This window comes from Ricinus communis, chromosome 5, assembly GCF_019578655.1.
Source record: "Ricinus communis isolate WT05 ecotype wild-type chromosome 5, ASM1957865v1, whole genome shotgun sequence".
Classification (NCBI taxonomy): domain Eukaryota; kingdom Viridiplantae; phylum Streptophyta; class Magnoliopsida; order Malpighiales; family Euphorbiaceae; genus Ricinus; species Ricinus communis.
In genome coordinates this window covers 10,586,856-10,611,451 of record NC_063260.1, presented here as the reverse complement: position 1 = coordinate 10,611,451, position 24,596 = coordinate 10,586,856, and the positions used below count along the sequence as shown (strand labels likewise).

Genomic DNA, 24,596 nt, shown 5'->3' with positions numbered 1-24,596 from the left:
TCTGATCGGTCCAAATTATGTATAGATATTTAAGGGTATTTTAAAGCTTTAATGATATATTTCTATATATAAAATGATGAAAATATGTGTTTTTGCCTCACTTAAGCTTAATTGTCTATTTTCAGGAATATTAGCAAAAAGAGAAAAATATAGAGCTAAAAGAAGCTTAATGGGACATATTCGTGCCAAGGCCCAAGATTAAGATGCATGGACTGCTAATTATAAAGCCCAAGGGATATTTTAGTCATTTTGTATAATTATTAGGATTTATATTAAGAGTTATTTATGGAATAGTATTTGGTGGAGATTAAGATATTTTAAGTCTTATCTCTTAGATAGACTTATATTAGTATACTCATCTCTAGAGAGATTTATTTATAGGAGGACTCTCCTCTATATAAATCTCTACAAGGAACAAGGAAGGAAGAAGGAAGGAGTGGAGTTTTCTCCTACCTGCTGTCTACACCTGCCACCATTATTCTCTCCATAATTCTCTACAGTTCTTCATAAACACTTTAGTTTTAGTTTTCATTGTTCTTTTAGGATCTAAGGAGCTTTCAAGAAGTGGAGACTGAGGACCAATCTTCTTCCGACTTGAAGAAATTCTGGATCTCGAGAAAGCTTTTTACTTTCTTATTTTTTATCTTTCTATTTAATACCATGATCATTGGGTTAAATATGTTAGGCTAGTTTTCATAAGTGTTTAGTTTAGTCTTTCTACTTTTGTATGAACCTTGTTATTTATTTATTTAATGAATGATTTCTTTACCTTCATATCTTTATTAGTTTCAGTTATTATTGTTAGTTAACCATCATATTAATTTAACAATAGTAATTGTTATGAAAATCTTTAGGTTTAAAAGTATTAGAAACATCATCTTTACTTTAATTTATGTTGGTATAAGAAACCTAAGTTATATCATTAGCTTGAGTGATTTAGGAAAAAGGCACATCACCATCTCATTCATTAGATCTAGGCTTAAAATAAAATAAAGAGATTACTAAGTAAATGGCTAGATTAAATACTATTTTTAGCATATAGTTTTAGATCATAAGCATTTGCATTTGCATTGCATATTTATTTATTGTTTAGTTACTTTACTTTATGACCATTATCCTCTTAAACATACGATTTAGAGTGTTTAGATTTAATTTTATTGTTTTGTGTTGATAATTAGTCTTTATAATAAGTGGCCTCATAGTTCCTTGAGAGATCGACCTCGTGGTGAACTTACCCTTACTATAGGAACGGTTCGTGCACTTGCGAGTACTAAAAAAGATATATCAAGTTTTGGCGCCGTTGCCGGGGAACTGTGTTCAAATTTATTATATTGATTGATTATCAAAATTATCTTGTGTTTGTTAGTTTGTTTTGTGTTTTGTGATTTATTTTGTTTATGTATTTTTATTTTATTTGTTTGTTTTGTGTTTTGTGTTTTGTGATTTGTTTTGTTTATGTGTTTTTGTTTTGTTTTTAAATTTGTTTTTAAAATTTTATTTTTAATCTGAAATTTTCTTTTGTTTTGTATGCTTAGCAGGAAACAACTAGAAGAAGAATCAACAGAAGAAGTTGATATCATGGCAAACCCACCAAGAGAAGTAGGAGCTAAAAGGCGAATAACTATGAAAGTTTATGCACTGCCTACAATTGGTAACACTACTTCATGCATAGTTCTAGGTGATACATCTAAGAATTATGAACTTAAGAGCATTCATTTTAATATGCTTCCTTCATTTTATGGTATGCCTAGTGATGATGCATTAACATTCATTAGAGAATTTTATGGCATAGTTCATACTTTCCCATTATCTGGACGTAATGAGGATCAACTAAGAATGAGGTCTCTTATTCATTGAAAGAAAGAACAAAAGCTTGGTTAATGACCTTGCCACCTAATTCTTTGAGAAATTGGAATGAAATTTATCAAAAGTTTATGAGTAGATTTTACTCACAGCAAAAGACCAAAGAATTAAGAGGTGAGATTTCTAATTTTTATCAAGAGAATGCTGAATCTTTTCATGAAGCATGGGATCGCTTCAAATCGCTTTTATTGCAATGCCCACCCCATGGATTCCCACTCTCAATAACTAACCAATCATTTTATGATGGGTTGACACACCAATATCAATGTATGGTTGATAATGCAGCTGGGGGTGCAATGTTAGAAAGGACACCTGATGAGGTTTATAACATCTTTGAGATATTAGGAGCCAATTCTCAACAAAAGAGTGTGAGGACAAAGAGAATAGAAGTAAATGAAGTAGTAGCTAATAGTGAGATGGCCATGCAATTGGCTGAATTGACTAAGCAAGTTAATATACTTACTTCAACAAAAAACTTACCAAATAATGAGGTATGTGGTATTTATGGTCATAGTGCTAATGTTTGCTCATCTTTTGATAATTACAGAGAAAATATGTATGACCAAACAAATTCGATGGATTCTTATCAACCTATGCATCCTATGAATGACTCTTATTCCAACACATATAATACAGGTTGGAGAAACCATCCAAATTTTTCTTGGAAATACAATGACCAAAACCCACCACAATTATTAAGAAATCAAAATCAACCTCATTACCAAGACTAATATTCTCAATTCCAAAGGGACTCCAATCCTTTCTTTCAAGATCAAGAACAAACTCTTCGATCTAATGAATAAAGGAAGCCAAGTTTGGAAGAAACACTTCAATCATTTATGATGGCTTCTCATGATAAGATGGAGAGGAATGAAAAAAAGACAAATTCCATTGGGGCTTCACTAAAACGTTTAGAAGCTCAAATGGAACAAATTATTGAAGAGCTCAATAAAGAGGAACTATCAAGTCAACCTGAACAAGCCAATTCCATTACTACTATTAGAAGAGGTGAGGTTGTCGATAATATTACTATGGAAACTGAAAGGAATTTTTCTTCTTATACAGGTACACCTAAAAATGATGGATTAATGTAAAGCAATGAGGAAAGCATACAAAAGGAAGAAAAAGTAGAGCCTAATCTTAGTCTGGAGAAGAAAGAAAAGGAAGCATTTTCTGGACCTGAATTTCATAAGGCAACTCAGCCTTATAGACCCCCTATTCCTTTTCTAAACCAACCCAAAGACAACAAAAATGATGAATTTTTTTTTGAAAGTATTGAGATGCTCTCTAAAGTTAATACTAACTTACCTTTGTTGGATGTTATCAGGAATAAACCAGCTTATGCAAAACTCTTTGAAGAGTTGAACACCAATAAAAGGCGATATACGAACAACGAAAAAGTACAAGTAGCAAGTGTAATGCTTCAACATCAATTGCCCATTAAAGGTAGCTTCACCATTTATATTACAATAGGTGATAAAAAACATACAAAAGCTATGTCAGATTTGGAAGCAAGCATCAACTTGATGCCTTATTCGATGTATGAACGACTTGGCTTGGGAGAGTTGAAGCCTACCACTATGTCTCTACAAGTTGCAAACAGATCGATAAAATACCCTAGAGGTATAGTGGAAGACTTGCTAGTGCAAGTAGGTAAGTTAATAATTCCAGTTGATTTTGTAGTACTTGACATGGAAAATACACCAACAAGGGATAAAGAGCAAACCATACTCCTTGGTAGACCTTTCATGGCAACTACTAGAATAGTGATTGATATGCATGATGGAAAACTTACCTTGACAGTTTTAGGAGAAATTGTGGAATTTAAAGTGTTTGATTTTCTAACTTTATCTCATAAATCTACTATTGATAAGTGTTCATATAATTATTTAAATTCTCTTGTTTATGAACAATTATATGATAATATTCCATTCTTAATTGACAAGAGTTTTCGTGACACTTTAGATGTTCGCATTAACAGTATAAAGCCATACTTAAAAGAAACGGCTTATGACGAAGAGGTGGAGTGCGCGGATGAACGCCCACCATGAGCATAATCAGGAATGTCTACCTATAGACAATAAACTTAGCAATTGTATTTTTATTTTTATGCATTTAAGTTATTATTATTATTATTATTTTAATTTTTTTAATTTTTTAATTTATTTTATGTTTATCTTGTAGGCTTGTATTTGATCCCGAAAAAGACAATATGTCTCCATTTGAAGCAATTAAAGCTCCTTCAAAAAAAAAAAAATTGAGCGAGCAATGTTGCGGCAACGAATTTTCACACGGGCCCGTAGCAGCTAGAGCCAGAGACAACACGGGCCCGTAGTAGCCAGCGGCAGAGACAACAGGCCCGCAGCAGTCACGGACGCCCGCGAGCCGCGAAGGTCCGCGAGGAGGCCAACGGCAGCCACGACAGACGAGCCGCCACATGCTGCAGCAGCAGGCAAAGACGCGCACGGCTTGCAGGCGGCAGGCAGACAAGCAGAATGAACGGGCAGGCGACGCAGCAGCGACGAGTAAAAAATACTTTTTTAAGAAAAAATTAAAATAATTAAATCCAAGAAATTGGAATTAGTTATAAATTATTTTTAGTTAAATTACTCTCTTTTAAAATTAAATATATATCTATCTCCAACACACAAAAATAGTTATATCATTGATCTAGGACTTTATTTTAAATTTTATTCTAGAATTTATATTTATTTATTAGGATCTAACTTTTAATTATCTTAGGATTTAATCTTTCTAGTATAGTTTATTATTTTTAATTCTTCATTATTTTTATTTCTTCATTTCTTTTATAATTATCAATGATGCGTTTTCAAGTGTGCTTCTAAGGTTTGGATGGTGGAGATTGGAATTCAAGTTCATGGCTTACTATGCATTGCAAAATTCCAGGGGAGTATTCTATCTTTTTCCTCTCTTTTTGTTCTTTATTTTTCTATATGCAATGACATTGAGGGCAATGTCAAATTTAAGTGTGGGGGAGGGAAATAGAATATTTCTTCGATTAAACTTTATACATCATACGCCATGAGAATTAACAACTTTGGTTAATCTTTGCAAAATTTTAAATTTTTCCACTCAGCTTTTTCTTATTGTTCTATATAAGAGTCGATGAAAGAATGCAATTATGTTAAGATTCTTGAACTCTTGAGTTAGTTTTAACATGTATAAATATGAACTCATGAGTTATTTGCACTTAAATGATCAAGTGTTCATCTTTTGTATATGGACATGATGAATAGTTTAGCAACATTTGACATGGGTATGATTAGGAGTGTATGATTTAGATTATGATTTCCTTGTTATTAAATTGGCTTGCCTAAGTTTGTGAGATATGATATGTACAAATTTAAAGCTCTAAGTTTAATAACTCTACTCCGCTAATTTTAGTTGCTTAGTAACCAGGGATCTTCATGACCAATGTCGATTTTCTCGTAAAAAGGCAATTGAGATTATGACTATGCAAAGTATCTTGAAATATATTTTGTTGAGTAACCAGGTGCATTCATTACCCATGTTTGTATTTGCGTAAAAAGGCATAACATCTTAAGAAAGAAAGAAATACCCCAAGTATCAAAAATTAAAATTCAAGGGGTATAAAGAAAAAAAAAAGTATAAGAGCTTCAAAAGCAAATAATAAATGCTTATTGATCTCTTATTTTTGAATGAAGGTTTTGCCTTTTTGAAAAGGGTTATAATAATTTGGATTATGCATTATAGTTGTATCATTTGAAGATGAGTTAGACTATTTATTGTGAAATAGGTGTGAATGATTGGATGCTTGAGTCTTTTGATTAACAATGATTGAGTTTATATTTTTAAAGAAAATTATTATGACTCAAATGTTCTTGGGTTGACATGATCTTTGTATTAGTGAGATTCTTTTGAATAATATCGTTAAGGTGAGTAGGGATGTTTTTTATGATTTTTGCAAAAGTTAATTCTCAATTGCTATTTACTTGAGGACAAGTAAAAGTTTAAGTGTGGGGGTATTTGATCGGTCCATATCGATCGGATGGAGAGAACCGCGGCGCTTTACCTTACGAGAGTGAAAGTTAATAATAAATAAGGGTTTCAATATTTCATACGGCGAAGGCATAGTTTTCTTTTTTCTTTCAAATAAAAACCCATTGACCTCAGAATCCGCACAAGATCCTTCCATTTTAGTGGTTTGGGGCTCAAGAAGGATCCGCGGATCAAGGGAGGAGTTTAACCTCGCAGTGAGCTCTTCGCCGCCCATGCCAGTCTCGATTTTAAAGCTTTAATGATATATTTATATATATAAAATTGTGAAAATATGTGCTTTTGCCTCACTTAAGCTTAATTGTCTATTTTCAGGAATATTAACAAAAAGAGGAAAATATGGAGCTAAAAGAAGCTTAATGGGACATATTCGTGCCAAGGCCCAAGATTAAGATGCATGGACTGCTAATTATAAGGCCCAAGGGATATTTTAGTTATTTTGTATAATTATTAGGATTTATATTAAGAGTTATTTATGGAATAGTATTTGGTGGAGATTAAGATACTTTAAGTCTTATCTCTTAGATAGACTTATATTAGTATACTCATCTCTAGAGATATTTATTTATAGGAGGACTCTCCTCTATATAAATCTCTACAAGGAACAAGGAAGGAAGAAGGAAGGAGTGGAGTTTTCTCCTACCTGCTGTCTACACCTGCCACCATTATTCTCTCCATAATTCTCTACAGTTCTTCATAAACACTTTAGTTTTAGTTTTCATTGTTCTTTTAGGATCTAAGGAGCTTTCAAGAAGTGGAGACTGAGGACCAATCTTCTTCCGACTTGAAGAAATTCTGGATTTCGAGGAAGCTTTTTACTTTCTTATTTTTTATCTTTCTATTTAATACCATGATCATTGGGTTAAATATGTTAGGCTAGTTTTCATAAGTGTTTAGTTTAGTCTTTCTACTTTTGTATGAACCTTGTTATTTATTTATTTAATGAATGATTTCTTTACCTTCATATATTTATTAGTTTCAGTTATTATTGTTAATTAACCATCATATTAATTTAGCAATAGTAATTGTTATGAAAATCTGTAGGTTTAAAAGTATTAGAAACATCATCTTTACTTTAATCTATATTGGTATAAGAAACCTAAGTTGTATCATTAGCTTGAATGATTTAGGGAAAAGGCACATCACCATCTCATTCATTAGATCTAGGCTTAAAATAAAACAAGGAGATTACTAAGTAAATGGCTAGATTAAATACTATTTTTAGCATATAGTTTTATATCATAAGCATTTGCATTTGCATTTGCATTGCATATTTATTTATTGTTTAGTTACTTTACTTTATGACCATTATCCTCTCAAACATACGATTTAGAGTGTTTAGATTTACTTTTATTGTTTTGTGTTGATAATTAATTTTTATAATAAGTGGCCTCATAGTTCCTTGAGAGATCGACCTCGTGGTGAACTTACTCTTACTATAGGAACGGTTCGTGCACTTGCGAGTACTAAAAAAGACATATCACTTCCTTTGTATTTTTATTTATGTTATAATTAATGTAAGTTTGGGTACAATTTATGAACAGGTAGTTCCTAACTGCCATTTGTGGTTCTGTGGTCTTAGAACTGACTAATTTTAGTTCCGGCCGGTTCTAATTAATTTTAGAAAATAAAAATATATATTAATATTTTTTCGATGAGAATCAAGATCAGCAATTCCAGTTCCAATGGAAGGGAGGGGATTCGGTCTTGAACTGGTCCCTTTAGTTTTAAACCGGTTTAAACCCGATTCTAAATTTAATTGATTTTGATCCAGTTTTAATCGGGTCTAATTCGAGTTCAAACCAGCCCATATTATTGTAATAAATTATCTAATAGAAGTATGGAGATTAAAGTGGAAGAACAATTATTCAAGATGCTAGAACTTGAAGCTTAAATATCTATGCTTAGTGGATGATCACTTCTTGTTGTGTAAAAGAAATCTCAACTATGTAAGACAACTACGATATTTTCTTAATTATTTCTATACAATTTCTGGCCTCCAAAGTTAACAAGGCAAAAGACTCAATCTATTTTAGAAAATGTGAGTGATATTAATTCTTTCTTTATCTAGTCTAATGTATTCCCACTTATATATCAAATTAATAAATGATTGACATATATTTATTAATTTTAAATAACTAAGTATGTATTAATCAACTAAGCGCAAACTATTTATATATATGTCACTATTCTATTTATTACGGTGTATATTTTTGGTATAAATAAAAAAGAGCGATTGTTAAATCTAGTATTCTAGTAGAGAGTTTTTTTTCCCCTAAAGGGGTATAAATAAAGTCGAATTGAATCAACTCTTGAAGAACTTGAGGTCGTACTCGATTTTAAATAGAGAAATCGAACTTGAATTTATTTGAGTAGAATTTTAATGTAATATGAGTAATAATTTTTTTTTTATTTTTTATTTTTTAACATTTAAACTATTTAATTATTATATTCAAATTAATTAATAATTACAATCATCAATATACACATTAGTTTTATTTATATAAAACCATATATTTTCTTAAGTATCTAAAGATAACTAATGTATAAAATATAAATATAAAATGTAAATATTAATTATATTTATAAATTTATGTTAAATTAAACAGTTTTATTGTATATAATATATTATAACGAGATCTAATTAATACATATATTTATTGAATCTAATATATACATATTATAATGAGGTTGCAAGATAAGTCCCATTCTCGACTTAATATTAATTCAAATCGATCTTAAATAATTTCACTAGTGGACTCAACTCATTATATCCTAAATCTAAAGAAATCATCCTATAAAATATTAAGAAATTTTCCCTTATTTCTTTTACGCTTAGTAAGAATCATTGACTGGATCAATGAAAAAGTCACTAACTAGCTTAACTAAAATTTTGAAATTTTAATTTTAAGTACGCAGTTGTATTAAAATTTTTAAGAAAATATTTTGCCACTCGTAAAAGTCATTCCGGACATATTTTAGATTAACTCTAGATATATACGCCAAAAAAAAAAGAAGAAATAGACAACCTATCATATGCAAGAAGGCATCAGTTGATTCAAGCAGTTGTCTAGAGTATGCAAGTCATACTGGAGTGTAAATGTTTTTACTTCCAAAAGTTGATTTGAGAAAAACTGAAAGAATTTATCAGGATTTCTTATGGCAGGGTAATGCAGATTCTTGTGACAGAGTGAACTTGTTTCTTGAGCTAAGTTTTATAAATTGAAAAAGGATTATGCTTGGGTTTTAAAGAAGTGAGAAGTTGAATCAGGACTTGCTTTGTGATAAATATTCTTAATGGGTTTGTGTTGAAGGGTATTATGTAAATTATGGAGGATTTTTAGCTTTGAAAACTACAAATAAACTCTAAAATGATGAACTCTATAATTCCAATTAGCTTCGGAGGGATACTTTGAAAACTAGACAAGATTTTAAGTGGCTTTATGAAGACAAGCTAGAGAATGAAAATATATTTTTGTCTTTTTTCGATCAAGGGCTTAATAATTTTCTATTATTGACGTGTTTTCTGCCGCGATCAACTCAAATTAGTATTCATAAATATATAAATTATATATTAATATAAACTAAGCATTTCCGAGCTTAATAATTGAATAAAACAAACATGTTTGACTCAAATTAATACTTATAAATATAGGCCAAGTATTCTCCAAAACGATTTCAAAGGACTGGACGAATTAAATTTTTTTATATTAACTAATTACCAAATTACTAAAATAATTCTTCAAGCGTTGCTATTTTATTGAATGAGACATCAAAGCATTTGAAAAGCAAAATTAACGAAGAACTAATCGAACCAAAAAGCAAATATATAATTCAAAGAAAAATTTAAATGATGTGAAAGAAAAAAGTAATTGTTATCTTTTTTCTTTTCTCTTGTTAACTGTTATGGAGATTTTATGAGCACAATATAATACTAAATCTATCTTTAAAGTAAAACTACAAGAAAAATGATTCTGTGCGCATTGAGACATTAACGGTTAGATCATCATTCCCGTTCGATTTAGCGGCTAACACTTGTTTCATGCTCACTGGATATCCTCAAAACTTCTTCCAATCTTCCAATCTTATTTGTATCCTTAACCCATCAAAAGGAGGATAAAACTGAAAATACCTTAACAAGTTTTCATTTATACACTAAATCGATAAATTATTAATATATATTTATTATTTTTAAACGATCGATTACATGTCAATCGTTCAATACTAAAAATGCATTATTGTTATATCTACGGGAGTATATACACTTACAAAACCTTAGTTAGGCTACATCCCTTCCATACTTACACCACTCCTCTCTAACACGTGAGAATTGAATAGAGCATTGGTCCATAACAATAAAGCAATCTGTGCATGGAGTCTTTTTATTTTTTATTTTTTGATGAATATAGTTTCACAGAAAATGGTCACAATTAACAAGGAAAGTAAGTGGTCAAAAGAGAGTGGTTGCTATGATTGATTCACAGGCAACAAGATGATAAGAAAAAGAAAAGAGACATATTGATGAAAAAGGGGAGGTGTAGCATATAAACATGGACCATGGAAACCAAATAATTTTGGTGGGTAGAAGGCCAGGAATGGATAGAAAGTTAGAAAAGAAAAAAGAAGAAAGATGTTAGGAAAACATGATCAATCACCCATTTGCAAAGTGAGAAAAGATGGGACCTAAATGTTCCCTAACAAAGCTTTTCTTTACATCAGTTTGGTGCTAATGCCATTGCTGTCTTTTATCTAGTGAACAATTTAATCACTTTCACTTTCCTGTCATTCACAGCTCCTCTTCCTGCTCTTTTTTTTTTTTTTCTTTTCTCTCTTCTCTATCTTTTAATATTTTCAGTCTATAGTTTACATATAAGAATTTTGATTTAAATCTTAACACAGCTATATATTCAAATCTCGAATTCGAAATCTTAATTAAGCTAGAAGAGATACTTACCATTTTATTTATACACTCTTAACTTTTCTTTTTCTTTTTTGTATTATTTTTTTTACTTTTTAATATTACATTTACAAACTACTTTAATATTTTTTTTTTACAATTATGGAAAAGATAAATTTTAGAAAGCAAAACTTTTATCTTGTTAGCAAACATTTCGTCCATGGAAGCATACCATGTCACATAAGAGCACATGCATAATATTAGTTAAATAAAATTGCAATAACGCCAAAGTTTACACATCAAATTGATACATTAATAATGGAATATATGTAATAAAATTGATAAAATCCAAAAATAAATTGTATTTTTTTCTTACTTTATGCGTGGAAAAGAAATAAATATTTACTCTTATTGAACTCGTAGATTCACCAATAGTCCTTCCATTTTCACATTCTCCTAGTCCTAAACTAATAAAAAACTTAACCATTATACATATATATATTCAACACAGTAACAAATGGGTCAATCTTCATGAGACATCAAACTCAACATTTGACTATGAAATCATATAGCCATGTGGGTGAACTTAGATCATCCAAGTTAGATCCCAAAAACCCACTTTTTTTTTCTTTCTTTTTCTTTAAGAACTGTTTTGAATGGGGTATTTTTATGTTAATTATTAATGTTCTTTTTGATATAAAGTGCAAAGTCATTCCATTATTTCCACCTTTAAAGGAAGATCAGATCAATGAAATATATGCCTCTCAACTTATTATGGCCACTCTAATTATGCCCATTGTCTCTTATGAATTATTTCTTAAAAAATCACCACTCTTGTGAAGAGTTTACAAAAATCATTAAGATGTTTGTAACTTACATTCTTTTGACATCAGCAATTAAATTGTAGTAACTTCATTTTTTCTTTTTTATGGTCTGACTTGCTACATATATTATTGAACACTATCTGATAAAGGCCTTTTAGAATCTTTTACCCCGAGGTGAATAATGTAAAAGGCAAATTTTGATTGATACACATAAATTGATTCAAAATAATTATTGCATGCAAATTTTAATATATGGGTTCGTTCTTATTTTAGCAAATATTATTTAAATTTCGAGTTAGTTCATTTGATTATAATAAAAATATATATAATATGCATGCAATCTAATTAGAAAATAACTAAAATAACCAACTCGCATGAATAATCTTAATAATAATAATAATAATAATAATAATAATAATAATAATTATAGACCTTCAAAATGAACTTTGGGATAAATTTTTTCATTTTTTTATCATCAATCTTTGGATTCCCTTGGTAAAGCATGATGAAACTATTTTAGTTGCTCCTATGATGAACCAATGCTGACCCACTTGTTCTCTACCCAAAACTCTCTCTCTCTCTCTCTCTCTCTCTCTCTCTATATATATATATATATATATATATATATAATCAAAATTTTGATTTTTTTTTTTTGAGAAATGAATGGTAATAGATATATGAACATCAGAGGAGAAGGTAAGACTTAACAGAGAAGGTTGTGACATAAGGGGGGACAGGATAGGGTCAAAGGATCTTTGAAGTTAGCTTAAATTGATGGTGAGTAATGCCTTATACTAAGGTGCATATTGCTATATATTGTCTGAGGCAAATATCATGTGGGTCTGTACTTTGCTAATCTGTCAATTTTATGTTCAGCCTCTTGTTTTCCCCTCTCCATTCAATCCTCAACAACTGTTCCAAGCATTAATAATGCCCACTAGATTTGTTCATTTAATAATTTATGGTCCACCAAATTTTGTTTTGCCTTTCCTTCCTGGGTATCCAAATCTATGCCTGATTTGACGTAGGATTCCATTTAACTCCCATATCAATTGAAATTAATTGGGAGTTTTATTTAAACAATCACCTTCTCTATCAGGGTTTTCTGCTGATGGACAATAAGAATAGCCATATTTTACTTTTCTTTTTTATAAATCTTTCAATTTAAAAGTAAGAAAACATACGCCAAAATATTGATGAATAGTAAACAGAAAGAAATTGGCAAAAGGTACAATTAATTCTTTTTTTATTCAATTAAATTCATTAATTTTTATAAAAGACCCAATTAAGTTTAAAAGCATTTTTGTACCTTTTGCCAAAAAATTTATAACACCATACTTTGCTGGTTATCAAATGTTATAATACCATTATGTCTTAATCCATAAGATAGGTATTTAATTAAGACTTTTTTTTTAAATTTTTTTTATTTATATAAATCTATCAACCGTATCAAATGTTTTGAACGATGGACATATATTCAGTTATTTAAAATTAAAGAAAATATATTAATTATTTATTACTTTGATATATATTAAGACATTTAGAAAAAAATATTATTTTCTTAAACATTATATATTGCCTCTATTTCGGTGTTTATTTTAATTTATTTTAATAATAAAATGTAAAATTTCAAAATGTAGCCATAACGGAAAATGTACATGATAAATTGGCACTGTAAAACAGGACACCTACAGCAGTAAACCAGAAGGACATCCCCTTTGGGGCGCCCCTAATTCCTCCGTGTATTTGTACCCTTGTGATCTACTGAAATGATTATTCTCTTTATGGAATTCCAATTTAGTGGACTTCACTGTCAAAGTCCAATCAAACTGAGCCAATCATAGTAGGCTTCCACGTCTCATATTCTTACTAGACTGTACAATTTCCATTTCAGACAAGATATGTTACTCTATCACTGATACTTTAAATAAAAGAGGGAGAGAGAGAAAAAGGAGGGCTAAATTAGACGCTTGAATCAATTATTATTATTATTATTATTATTTTTAAAGAAAAAAAGAAGCATAGACACTTATGGGACGTTAAAATTCTAAAATCTAAGGGTTAATATTATATGTTGTATTTTTATTGTTGAGGTGATGCGGAGAAGGGGACAATTATGCCTACCTGTATTATCATATTCTGTCCTTAATCTCTGGACATATTTGTCATTTCTCAGCATTAAAGAGCTGTGTTCTTTTCCTCTGTTTGGTCAATTTTGCCTTTTTTCATTTTTTTTTTCTTTGCTTTGGGCTTGATTGGTCACTAGGTTACCCAAGTTCTTCCCCATCCTTATCCTATGGTCTACATGTTGTTAGGAATGGATGGTTAACCTCAGCCTGATCTTAACTAATTAAGCTTATTTATCCTTTATATTATTTACAAATTCTCCTATTGGGTGGTTGAAATATATAATATTGATTTCTCTAGTAAAATTTAGGCAAAATGCATTTTTAAATATTTGAATTTAGACCATTTGATAATTTAATACTTTAATTTTTGATCTAACCGGATAAATATCTAAACTTGTATTTTTTGTGATATTTAAACACTTCTTGACACATATTCAATACGTCAATGTATTATATATTTGAAGTTATCATGAAGGCCAAATGTATATTTATATCTTTCAATTTTAAAAATTTAGTCAGTTTAATATTTTAATTCTTGATGTAACCTAATAGACATCTAAATTCTTTTTATGATATTTTAACATTTTTTGATATGTATCTTCATTCAATATGTCTACGAGCATTACATTAAGGTGTTTAAATATTATTAAAAAAATAAAATTCAGGTATATATCAGATTAAATTAAAAATTTAAAGTATTTAAATATTAAAAAAATTCAGATGCTTGTTAAGTTCATTAATCAATATAAATTCATGGATATAAATATATATTTAGCCTATCATGAAATCCAGTTTATGTATTAAAAATTAAAAGTGTTTAATAGGTGATAAAAATACAGTTTTGATATTTGTTACGTTAAAATAAAAATTAAAATATTAAAATGATTAGATAATAAAACTTGAGATGTCTAATTATACATTATGCCTAAAACTTATGTTGGTTTGTCAAGTCACAATTTTCAGTCCCATCCTCAGATACCAGAATCTTTGCATTTACTTGCAAGCTTTGACAATTGGGTACTTCCATTTTTGCCCATTGAAAATCTTCTCTTATTAATTTGGTAATGGAAACACTAATAGGTAGCTACTCATGTCACACTCAAGCAAAAAGACATATTATTAAGCCATATCACCATGCTCCAAAATTGGGCTTAAAAAGAAAAAGAAGACCAATTTGTTTGTATTAGATAGTGATTTTGGTTCAACAATGCAACAATAATTAGTTCAAATAATTATAATAAGACAGAGGTAAACATGCTTAAAATTTGGATCCTCAATTTGACACACAGCATCACCACCACCACCACCACCACTATCATCATCATCATCAAACTTCATAACCTTCAAATGGGTCCCCTGCAAAAGGCCATGGAATGTATTGTAACCCCCATGCAAACAATTTCAACAAGCATGCTGAAGGCTAAAAGGCTCAAAGCACAAACCCAATAATAATAATTAATACCGTTATAGATAAAAGTGCTTTTGGTTAAAAAAAAGAGAGAAAAAGAATAATAATAATTCATTACTTGTGGGATAGACATGGCAGCTTTTGCTTTTAAAAGTTTCTTTTATTTCTCTTCTTTTTTGAATAGATTTTTGTTGTGGAATGACTGTCTGGACAAGGAAAAACAAAAGGAAAACAAGAAGGGCATGTGTGATAGTTAGCTCATAGTGCTTGCCCATATGGAATCTATTAAAGCAATCCCTAAACGTTTTACAGCTTAAAGTAACCAGTTTTTATTTCCTTTTTCTTTATTCACACAATCCTTAATTGTCCCATTTAAGACAAAAACATATTCTAAGTAGTTTAAAAATACTTTAATTACTCATGTTACTTTAAAATGGTAATTTATAGAGTCCTCTTTTTCGAATATAGTAATTGATTTTCTATTTATAAAAGGAATTTCTTCTAATATAAATACTAATTATATTCACTGCCATATGCAAATGTAAAAAAGAAAAGATACTAATGGTGCGGTCATGGTCCTAAATGGGATGGTGGGTGACCAAACCCACCGATCATAAATCTTCGAGCCCCTGGAGTGAGCCTCGAGATTCTCACATTCTCACAAAATAGAAATGCAAAACTACAAGAAGAGGAAATAGAAAATAAAAGAAAAAGGATGGTTTTGGGTCTTTTACTCCGCAAAATTTGTTTAACCCCATTGTCCAAAAAGTTTGAAACACTAATTGTTACCCCTTCTTCTCTCTTTACCCATTTTTCCTGTTAACCAAAGCACAACCCAATAATAAGAGTACATATAGATATAAACAAAACTCCCCTCATTGCAATATATTTGTCTTGTTTCTATAGTACAGAGTACAAGTCATGTCTTTGTAAGAACCCAGAAACCCATCTCTAGGCACAACAACTAATGACCCACTAACCCATGTAAAAGAATTTTGGTTTCAATGTAATGCTTACAAATATTAGAAGATGTTACCTTAATAAGAATTTGTCATTATTTTTTTTCTTTCTTTTGCTCAATGCCCAGCTAGCTTTATTTATTCTTTATTCTTTATTCTTTATATATTTCAGTTATCCTTTCTAGGCCAATACATGATTAACTCACAAATAAGGAATTTCCTATTATGTCCTTGCTTAGAGAATATTTGTCTAGATTTTGTGAACTTTTTGGTTCTTTTTAAGATTATGGCCAAAGCATAATATATATATGTATAAATAAATTCATTTCTTTTACCTGACTGACTCGGTGACAGGCATGCTAGTCCCCTTTATGCAACAAAAAAAACTGGCTCTTTCTTTCTTTTTCTTTTTTTTTTTTCTTTTTTAGCTTTCTTTCTTTTTTGCTTGTATCTGAGACTGACAAAAGATTTTGGTGAATGGAGTATTGGTTTGGAAAGCAAGAAGTGGCTCTAATCTAAAGGAATTTACCTTAAACTAAAGTGACCCGTTTGAAAGTTGGTTTCATTGATAGAGAAAAGAGAATTTGGAAGCAATTGTGTGTTCTTGCACATTCAACTTCAATGGCTATGAAAAGAAGAGTAGTTGCTTTCGCTTTTATTTGTTTATTATGGTTTTGTAGTACTGCAAATGGCTTGTTATCTCCTAAAGGTGTAAACTTTGAAGGTAGATAACTGGAAATTTTGTTTCTTCCTTTTTCTTCTTTGTCAAATTTAAATTTTTGTTTTTTTATTGGTTTCAAGAAAGAAGGAAAGTTGAGGTTTATGCCTAATTTTTGTTTTAGTGCAAGCTTTAATGGGCATAAAAGCTTCTTTACATGATCCTCATGGTGTTCTTGATAATTGGGATGGAGATGCTGTTGATCCTTGTAGCTGGACAATGGTCACTTGTTCTCCTGAGAGTCTTGTCATTGGCCTGTAAGCATTTCTTTACAATCTGAAATTCGTATAAATTTAATGTTTCAAAACATAGCATCCAAGCTGAGTAATTAAATGGAAAAGGGTTATAAATAATAATTCTGAAGTTTCTGAAAATGTTGTCTTTGTAGGGGAACTCCTAGCCAGAATTTATCTGGTACTCTTTCCCCAAGCATTGGCAACTTGACAAATCTTCAAATTGTGTAAGTATCCAAAAATTCATTGACATTTCCAAATGGGTAATAATTGTTCTTTTTGGTTATTAATTACATTTATGGTATTCTGCATTTTCTGCAGGCTCTTACAGAACAACAATATAACAGGGCCAATTCCTGCAGAGCTAGGGAGGCTTAGAAAGCTTCAAACACTTGATCTTTCTAACAACTTCTTCACTGGGGATGTTCCTTCTTCTCTAGGCCACTTGAGAAATCTCCAGTACATGTAAGCCACCAGAATTTTCTGAAACAAAACATAAAGCTCCGGAACTCTGCCTTAATTTTTTTTTTTTTTTTTGGGTCTATCCCTCTTCTGGGTCTAAATTGTTACCTTGGATTGTTTGAACCTTACATAGGAGGCTAAACAATAACAGTCTCTCAGGAATTTTCCCAATGTCATTGGCTAACATGACCCAACTTGTGTTTCTGTAAGTCCTGGGACTTCACTCTTGTCCATCAATTGTTTATGAGGTAACTTTTGTGTCACTAAAGAAGTTTTTGCCTTTCGATTTTCAGTGACTTGTCTTACAACAATCTGAGTGGCCCTGTACCCAGATTTCCTGCTAAAACATTCAAGTAATCTCTCTCCCCTTTTAAAAAAAATTCCCTAAGAAGTCAATTGGACACTAAATTTGAAACTTGAAATAAATACTCTTGGTGATGCAGCATCGTTGGAAACCCTCTGATCTGCCCAACTGGGTCTGAACCAGAATGCTTTGGGACTGCACTTATGCCAATGTCCATGAACTTGAATAGCACACAAAGTAAGGATACTGGGTTGAGCTTTTATTTTCTCTCTTTTATTTGCTATTTTGAAAGCTTTGTTTGTCATTAGGCTGATTCTAACCTTTAATCCCCTCGCAACTTTAAGCTGCTTTGCCTTCTGGCAGACCAAGGAATCATAAGATAGCCCTTGCCTTTGGCTCTAGTGTTGGAACTGTCTCAATCATCATTCTTATACTTGGATTTCTTCTATGGTGGAGGCAAAGACGCAATCAACCAACATTTTTTGATGTTAAGGGTCTGTATTATATCCTTATATTTTCATTATGGTTTAACTTAAAAGGGCTAGTTAATCCCTCTGATCAATACTAAATCTCTTTGAAATATCAGACCGACATCATGAGGAAGTTTCTCTTGGAAACTTGAGGAGGTTTCAATTTAGAGAACTTCAAGTAGCGACCAACAACTTCAGCAACAAGAACATACTTGGGAAAGGAGGCTTTGGCAATGTGTATAAAGGTATTCTTCATGATGGGTCTATTGTTGCTGTTAAGAGGCTTAAAGATGGCAATGCTGCTGGAGGAGAGATTCAATTCCAAACTGAAGTTGAGATGATCAGCCTAGCAGTGCATCGTAACCTTCTCAGGCTATATGGATTTTGTATCACATCAACAGAAAGGCTTTTAGTTTACCCATACATGTCGAATGGCAGTGTGGCTTCCCGTCTCAAAGGTAAGACATTTTGCTTTTCATTTTAAGAAATGGTTGAGCTTTTCCAGCAGATCAACTAATCCTTCATTATCCTTGGCAGGAAAACCAGTCCTGGACTGGGGCACGAGGAAGCGAATTGCCTTAGGAGCTGCAAGAGGACTATTGTATCTCCATGAGCAGTGTGATCCAAAGATAATTCATAGGGATGTTAAGGCAGCAAATATTTTGCTTGATGACTACTGTGAGGCTGTGGTAGGGGATTTTGGGTTGGCAAAGCTTTTGGATCACCAAGATTCACATGTCACAACAGCTGTGAGGGGCACAGTTGGGCATATAGCACCAGAATATCTTTCCACAGGCCAATCCTCTGAGAAAACAGATGTGTTTGGATTTGGTATTCTGCTGCTTGAATTAATCACAGGCCAAAGAGCACTAGAATTCGGCAAGGCAGCTAACCAGAAAGGAGCTATGCTAGACTGGGTAAGCACAATATCCTTTATTTGCTTTTAAACCTTCAGAAATTTGCATTGTAGTCCGATCTAACTGAGTGGCATTTCTTATGATTGCAGGTAAAGAAAATTCATCAGGAGAAGAAGCTCGAAATGCTCGTGGATAAAGATCTAAAGAGCAATTACGATAGAATTGAGCTTGAGGAGATGGTACAAGTTGCTCTTCTGTGCACCCAATTTCTTCCAAGCCACAGACCAAAAATGTCTGAAGTAGTTAGAATGCTTGAAGGTGATGGGCTTGCAGAGAGATGGGAAGCTTCTCAAAGAGCAGAATCAACTAAGTCCAAACTCCATGAATTCTCTTCATCTGATCGGTATTCTGATCTCACTGATGACTCTTCATTATTAGTCCAAGCAATGGAGCTTTCTGGTCCAAGGTGAATTATTTACAGGATTTTATATATATGCTTTACTTTTTTCCTCCTCCACCCCCTCCCTTTCATAGACTTAGAATACTAGAAGATAAAATTCACAGGTGAAGTTGTTTTTGTAATAGAGTTATGATGATTGAAGGTTCTTTTTGGTTTTATAATAGGTTATGATCAAAACTCCATAGGGTTTTGGTGTTTCCATTAAAATGTACAGATTTTGATTCGGAAAACTGACAATTTCTAGAATGAAAATTCATGTATTTGTATTATATCTATAGTTTTATGCTGAAAACAAGTTTCCAGTGCATGAAATTCCAGAGTCATTTCTTTGCAAGCAGAAATAAACCTTGTAATATAGAAAACAAACTTGAGCACTATAATTCACCATAAATTCACTTGTTAGAAACAAGGAAATGCAAGAAATTCCACAATTTGGCAGCAGCAAGAAGAAAGCAAGCAGCTTCAAACTTGGTTCACAAAATCTAGAGACAATGTTGTACTATGAGACTTTCAGACTTTGACCACTTCTATTATTGGACCATTGCCGAATACCAAACAGAACTTAATAACAAGTCCGAGCAGCAATGGTGAATTAGTATGCATAAGAAGCATATTTTGAAAGGGGAAACGTTAAGATTATCAAAAGCTTTATAAGATTTATCTTATTAGCTTGTTTTAGTTAATGAATTTTGCTTGCATAAACTAAGTTAATAAATGCTTAGTCCATGCATATGGTTTCTTTATTAGATTTACGAGCCAAGCTTTATCACTTAGCTTAAGATGTATTTTTTTTGTTAGTCTTGTTAATATACAGGTTAAGGTTCCAGCCAATTTATCTTCGTATCCAATTTCATTTGATTTTGCTCTCTATCAAAATTAGAATTAAAAAAATGGAATTGTGAAACTAAATTCTCTTTTTCTTTTTTCTCTTTAAACCCATATAAAAATAAGTATAGTTGATTTTAAATGAAAATTAAATTTGTAAATATTCGAATGGTGGTTGAAGTTAAGAATTCACCCAAAAAATGAATTTATAATTATTGAATTAATGATATTAGAGCATTTAAATATAAATTGCTAACCGTATAATTTTTAGAATACTAAACTATTAATTTAGTTCCTTAAATCAATTTGTTTCATCAATTCCTTTTCTTTTGTGTATTAGTATTATTACTAATGTATTTTAAAATAGTAATTATCTTCTATATTATTGTACTCAACAATTAGATATAAAATATATTTTAGGGTGTAAAATAAAGATATAATAATGGTTTTATTAAATAATAGAAGGCTTAATGAAGTTGGGCCTGCAAAATTAAATTTAATATGAAACCTAAATAAGTCTAAAGGCATCGTTTAATTTACAAGCCGTATCAGGTCTGCTTAAACATTCTTGCAGTTGCAATAGCTAAGAGAATATAACGAGTAAGTGTTGTGTGAGATTCCCGAGGAGAGGAGAGGAGAGGGTTGGGGTTTTTGAGTAAGAATGACGATCAATGGTATGCTTTCATTGCCGCCAGGTATAACAGTGGATCAAAATCAAGAATAGAAGCTGAGGATCAAAAATCAAGAATACAAGCAGGTTATGTTTATAGAAATCAGTTAATTTGTTTGAGTAAGTTAGTTAATTATAAATAGCATTCTAAGTAATTAAGATTCTGTTATAACAGAGTATTAACTCTGTTAACTTAGCTCAGCTGGCAATATAGTCGTTGGTAAAGAAGCGTAGTTTAATTGCCATATGTCATTTTTTATATAAAAGGATTGTACATAACTCATTTAAGATTAATGAGAATTTACTCATTTCACAACAATAATTCTCTTCTTCATCTTCTCAATTCTTATTTGGTATCAGAGCTTAACAGCAAGATATAAAGAAAATTTTAAAAAATCAAGCTTTTCTTAATTCTCATTAAACGATTCATCATTTTATTCTTTTGCTTTAAAGATAGTGCTAATATTTCTTTTAGATCTTTCTCTTTGTCATTTTGTTTTCTTTACAAGATCATCTGAACTTCTTGTTCTCTGGTTTTTCTTTAAAATCCTAAATTTCTGATAACAATGTCTTACCCAAGTTCAGAGGACCAAAATCCTTCAAGTCCTTTTTATTTACATCCGAGTGAAAATCCCTCTTTAATTTTGGTTTCACCATTGTTAAATGGGCAAAATTATCATTCCTGGGCAAGATCCATGAGGATGTGTCTGTTATCTAAAAACAAATTGAAATTTGTTGATGGCAGTATCTCTGTTCCATCAAAAGAAGATCAAATTCATCCTATCTGGGAGCATTGTAACACAATGGTTCTTTCTTGGATTATCATATCATTATCTCCATCGATTACACAAAGTATTTTGTGGATTGATTCAGCTTTGGAAGTTTGGAAAGATTTATTTGACAGATTTTCTCAAGGTAATGCTGTTCGAATGTCAGATTTACAAGAAGAAATGTATGCTTTCAAACAGAATGCTTTATCTGTTACTGATTACTTTACACATTTAAAGATTTTATGGGATGAGTATTCAAACTTAAGAATGGTTCCAGTTTGTAAGTGTAATCCTCAATGCAGCTGTGATGTTTTAAAGATTGTTAAAAATCAACAAGATGCATATTATATAATTCGGTTTTTAAAAGGTTTAAATGAGAGTTATGCAACAGGAAGAACACAAGTACTAATGATTGATCCTTTACCTAAGATCAATAAAGTTTTTTCTTTGGTGTTACAACATGAAAGGCAAATGGGGATAGGATTTACAGATTCAAACACTCAGATTGTTGAGCCTGCTGTCTTTGCAACTCAAGCAAATTCCTCATATCAAAGAAAAGTTCATGTTTATAGTGTTTTTAATGGTAACAAATCTTTTGGAGTTAATAGACCACCTGTTAGCTATGGTAATTCAAATGGTTTTAGATCTCAAGGAGGACAAAGAAGGTTCTATAATTCTAATAGTAATGATAAATCAATGTGTACTTTCTGTGGTTTTTCTGGACACACAGTAGAAATTTGCTTTAAGAAGCATGGTTATCCACTAGGGTATAAATCTAAGCCTAGAACACAAGCTTATGTCAATCAAGTGGGAGAATTCTTGACAGAAAATGATCAAGAAAGTTACTATATTGATCAAGAACAGATGTTTCAAGGTGCTTATACTGATAATGAATCTGCTGATAATGATAAAGCTGGAAGAGTTTTTAATACAGGACATGTACATGAATCAAAGGATTCTGTACCAATGATGACACAGGATCAATATAAATAACTTATGAGTATGTTGCAGTAGAATGCATCATCAAATTCACCAAAGATCAATACAGTTTCTACAAACTTTACTTTTGCTATAGCAGACTCTGGTATGCATTTTTCTGCCTGCACTTTTATTCAGAAATCTACTTATAAATCTTGGATTATAGATTCTGGTGCAACTGATCATATTGCTTGTTCTTCAGACTCTTCTACTTCTTACAAACCTGTTTTAAATGTGCATGTTACTTTGCCAAATTCACAGAAGGTAGCTGTTACACATATAGGCACAATCATGTTTAGTCAACAATTTATATTACAAGATGTGTTATATGTTCCTAACTTCTTTTTCAATCTAATTCCAACTAGTAAACTGACTGCATATTATTCTTATTGCTTGATTCTTTATAAAAATGTTTGTATAATACAAGATCCTATCAATTGGAAGATGATTGGATTAGCTAGAAAGATTCAAGGGCTTTATCAACTTGAAAAATCACAATTTGAGATTAATAAAACTGTTGTTTCTTGTTCTGTTAGTATTGTTAATTCTGTCAGTACTGATTTTTTGTGGCACAATAGGTTAGGTCATTTAGCTACTTCAAGATTGAAATGTTTGCAACTAGATATTCTGAAATCAAATTACCTATTGATTCGCATTGTAAAACATGTCATTTGGCTAAACAAAAGAAAATTTCTTTTCCTATAAGTAATTATGTAGTTGAGAAATGTTTTGATCTTCTGCATGTTGATATTTGGGGGCCAGCAAGAACAGTTTCTATTTATGTACATAGATATTTCTTGATTATTGTAGATGACAAGAGTAGGTATACTTGGCTTTATTTGTTGAAAGCAAAATCAGAAGCTAGGATACTTATTCAGAACTTTTATACATATATTGAAACTCAGTTTTCTGTTAGATAAAATGTATTAAGTCTGACAATGGTCAAGAGTTTAACATGTCTAATTTTTATGATTCAAAGGGAATTAAGCATCAAACAACATGTATTTATACCCCGAACAAAATTTTGTTGTGGAAAGAAAACATCAGCATATATTGAATGTTGCAAGAGCTTTAAAATTTCAATCATCCGTTCCATTATCTTTTTGGTCTAATTGTGTTTCACATGCAACTTTTCTTATTAACCATGTACCATCTCATGTAATTGAAGATAAAACTCCATATGAGATTCTTTTTAATACTTTTCCTGAATTTAACAACTTGAAAGTATTTGGTTGCTTGGCTTATGAATCTACTTTAGTTCATACTAGACATAAATTCACACCTAGGGCAATTGAATGCATCTTCTTAGGTTATCCAGTAAATACTAAGGGTTTTAGACTTTACAATCTTCAAACTAAACAAATTTTCATATCTAGAGATGTTAGATTTTATGAAAATTTGTTTCCCTTTCAAAGTTTGTCAGTCTTATCACAACCTGATTCTTCATTAGTATTACCTAAGCAGATAGATGTTCCTGTTTTTTATCATCATTTACCATTTGTGACACATATGCCTGTTTTAGAAATTACTCAAGTAACAACTAATTCTGTTAATCCTGTTAATCCATAAATAGTAAATGATACATTAGAAGTCTCTTAGGTCACAAGTAATCCTATTAGAAGATCATCTAGAAAAATAATTGAGCCAACACATTTAAAGGATTATGTGTGCCATGCTGTTTTAAATCACAAAAATAAAACTACTCCACATACAATGTCTAAGGTTCTAAGT

General features: G+C 31.0%; 2 protein-coding genes and 1 non-coding gene across 3 annotated transcripts; 2 read left to right on the top strand and 1 right to left on the bottom strand.

Moving 5' to 3' along the window:
• Positions 1-1,966: 1,966 nt before the first annotated feature.
• LOC112536864 lies at positions 1,967-2,074 on the bottom strand. Its single transcript, XR_003080797.1, has one exon. It is a non-coding gene; the product is annotated as a small nucleolar RNA R71 (small nucleolar RNA).
• A 631-nt stretch (positions 2,075-2,705) lies between these two features.
• On the top strand, positions 2,706-3,914 carry LOC125369999. The gene is made up of 3 exons (XM_048373553.1): positions 2,706-2,953; positions 3,191-3,692; positions 3,810-3,914. The coding sequence occupies exons 1-3, from the start codon at positions 2,706-2,708 to the stop codon at positions 3,912-3,914; spliced, it is 855 nt and encodes a 284-aa protein (XP_048229510.1).
• A 12,365-nt stretch (positions 3,915-16,279) lies between these two features.
• On the top strand, positions 16,280-19,891 carry LOC8281260 (protein NSP-INTERACTING KINASE 1). Its single transcript, XM_002532844.4, has 11 exons — positions 16,280-16,842; positions 16,961-17,093; positions 17,225-17,296; positions 17,391-17,534; positions 17,665-17,736; positions 17,825-17,884; positions 17,975-18,072; positions 18,180-18,329; positions 18,422-18,763; positions 18,843-19,222; positions 19,312-19,891. The coding sequence occupies exons 1-11, from the start codon at positions 16,740-16,742 to the stop codon at positions 19,630-19,632; spliced, it is 1,875 nt and encodes a 624-aa protein (XP_002532890.1). The 5' UTR covers positions 16,280-16,739; the 3' UTR covers positions 19,633-19,891.
• The last annotated feature ends 4,705 nt before the right edge of the window (positions 19,892-24,596 follow it).

Bases quoted from the DNA above. Each gene is read 5' to 3' on its own strand.
- LOC125369999 (XM_048373553.1), top strand. From the start codon at position 2,706: ATGGCTTCTCATGATAAGATGGAGAGGAATGAAAAAAAGACAAATTCC. The intron at 2,954-3,190 runs GTAAAGCAATGA...GGATGTTATCAG, and splicing joins CCTAAAAATGATGGATTAAT to GAATAAACCAGCTTATGCAA. The intron at 3,693-3,809 runs GTGTTTGATTTT...TTAATTGACAAG, and splicing joins GAGAAATTGTGGAATTTAAA to AGTTTTCGTGACACTTTAGA.
- LOC8281260 (XM_002532844.4), top strand. From the start codon at position 16,740: ATGGCTATGAAAAGAAGAGTAGTTGCTTTCGCTTTTATTTGTTTATTA. The intron at 17,094-17,224 runs GTAAGCATTTCT...TTGTCTTTGTAG, and splicing joins GAGAGTCTTGTCATTGGCCT to GGGAACTCCTAGCCAGAATT. The intron at 18,073-18,179 runs GTAAGGATACTG...CGCAACTTTAAG, and splicing joins GAACTTGAATAGCACACAAA to CTGCTTTGCCTTCTGGCAGA.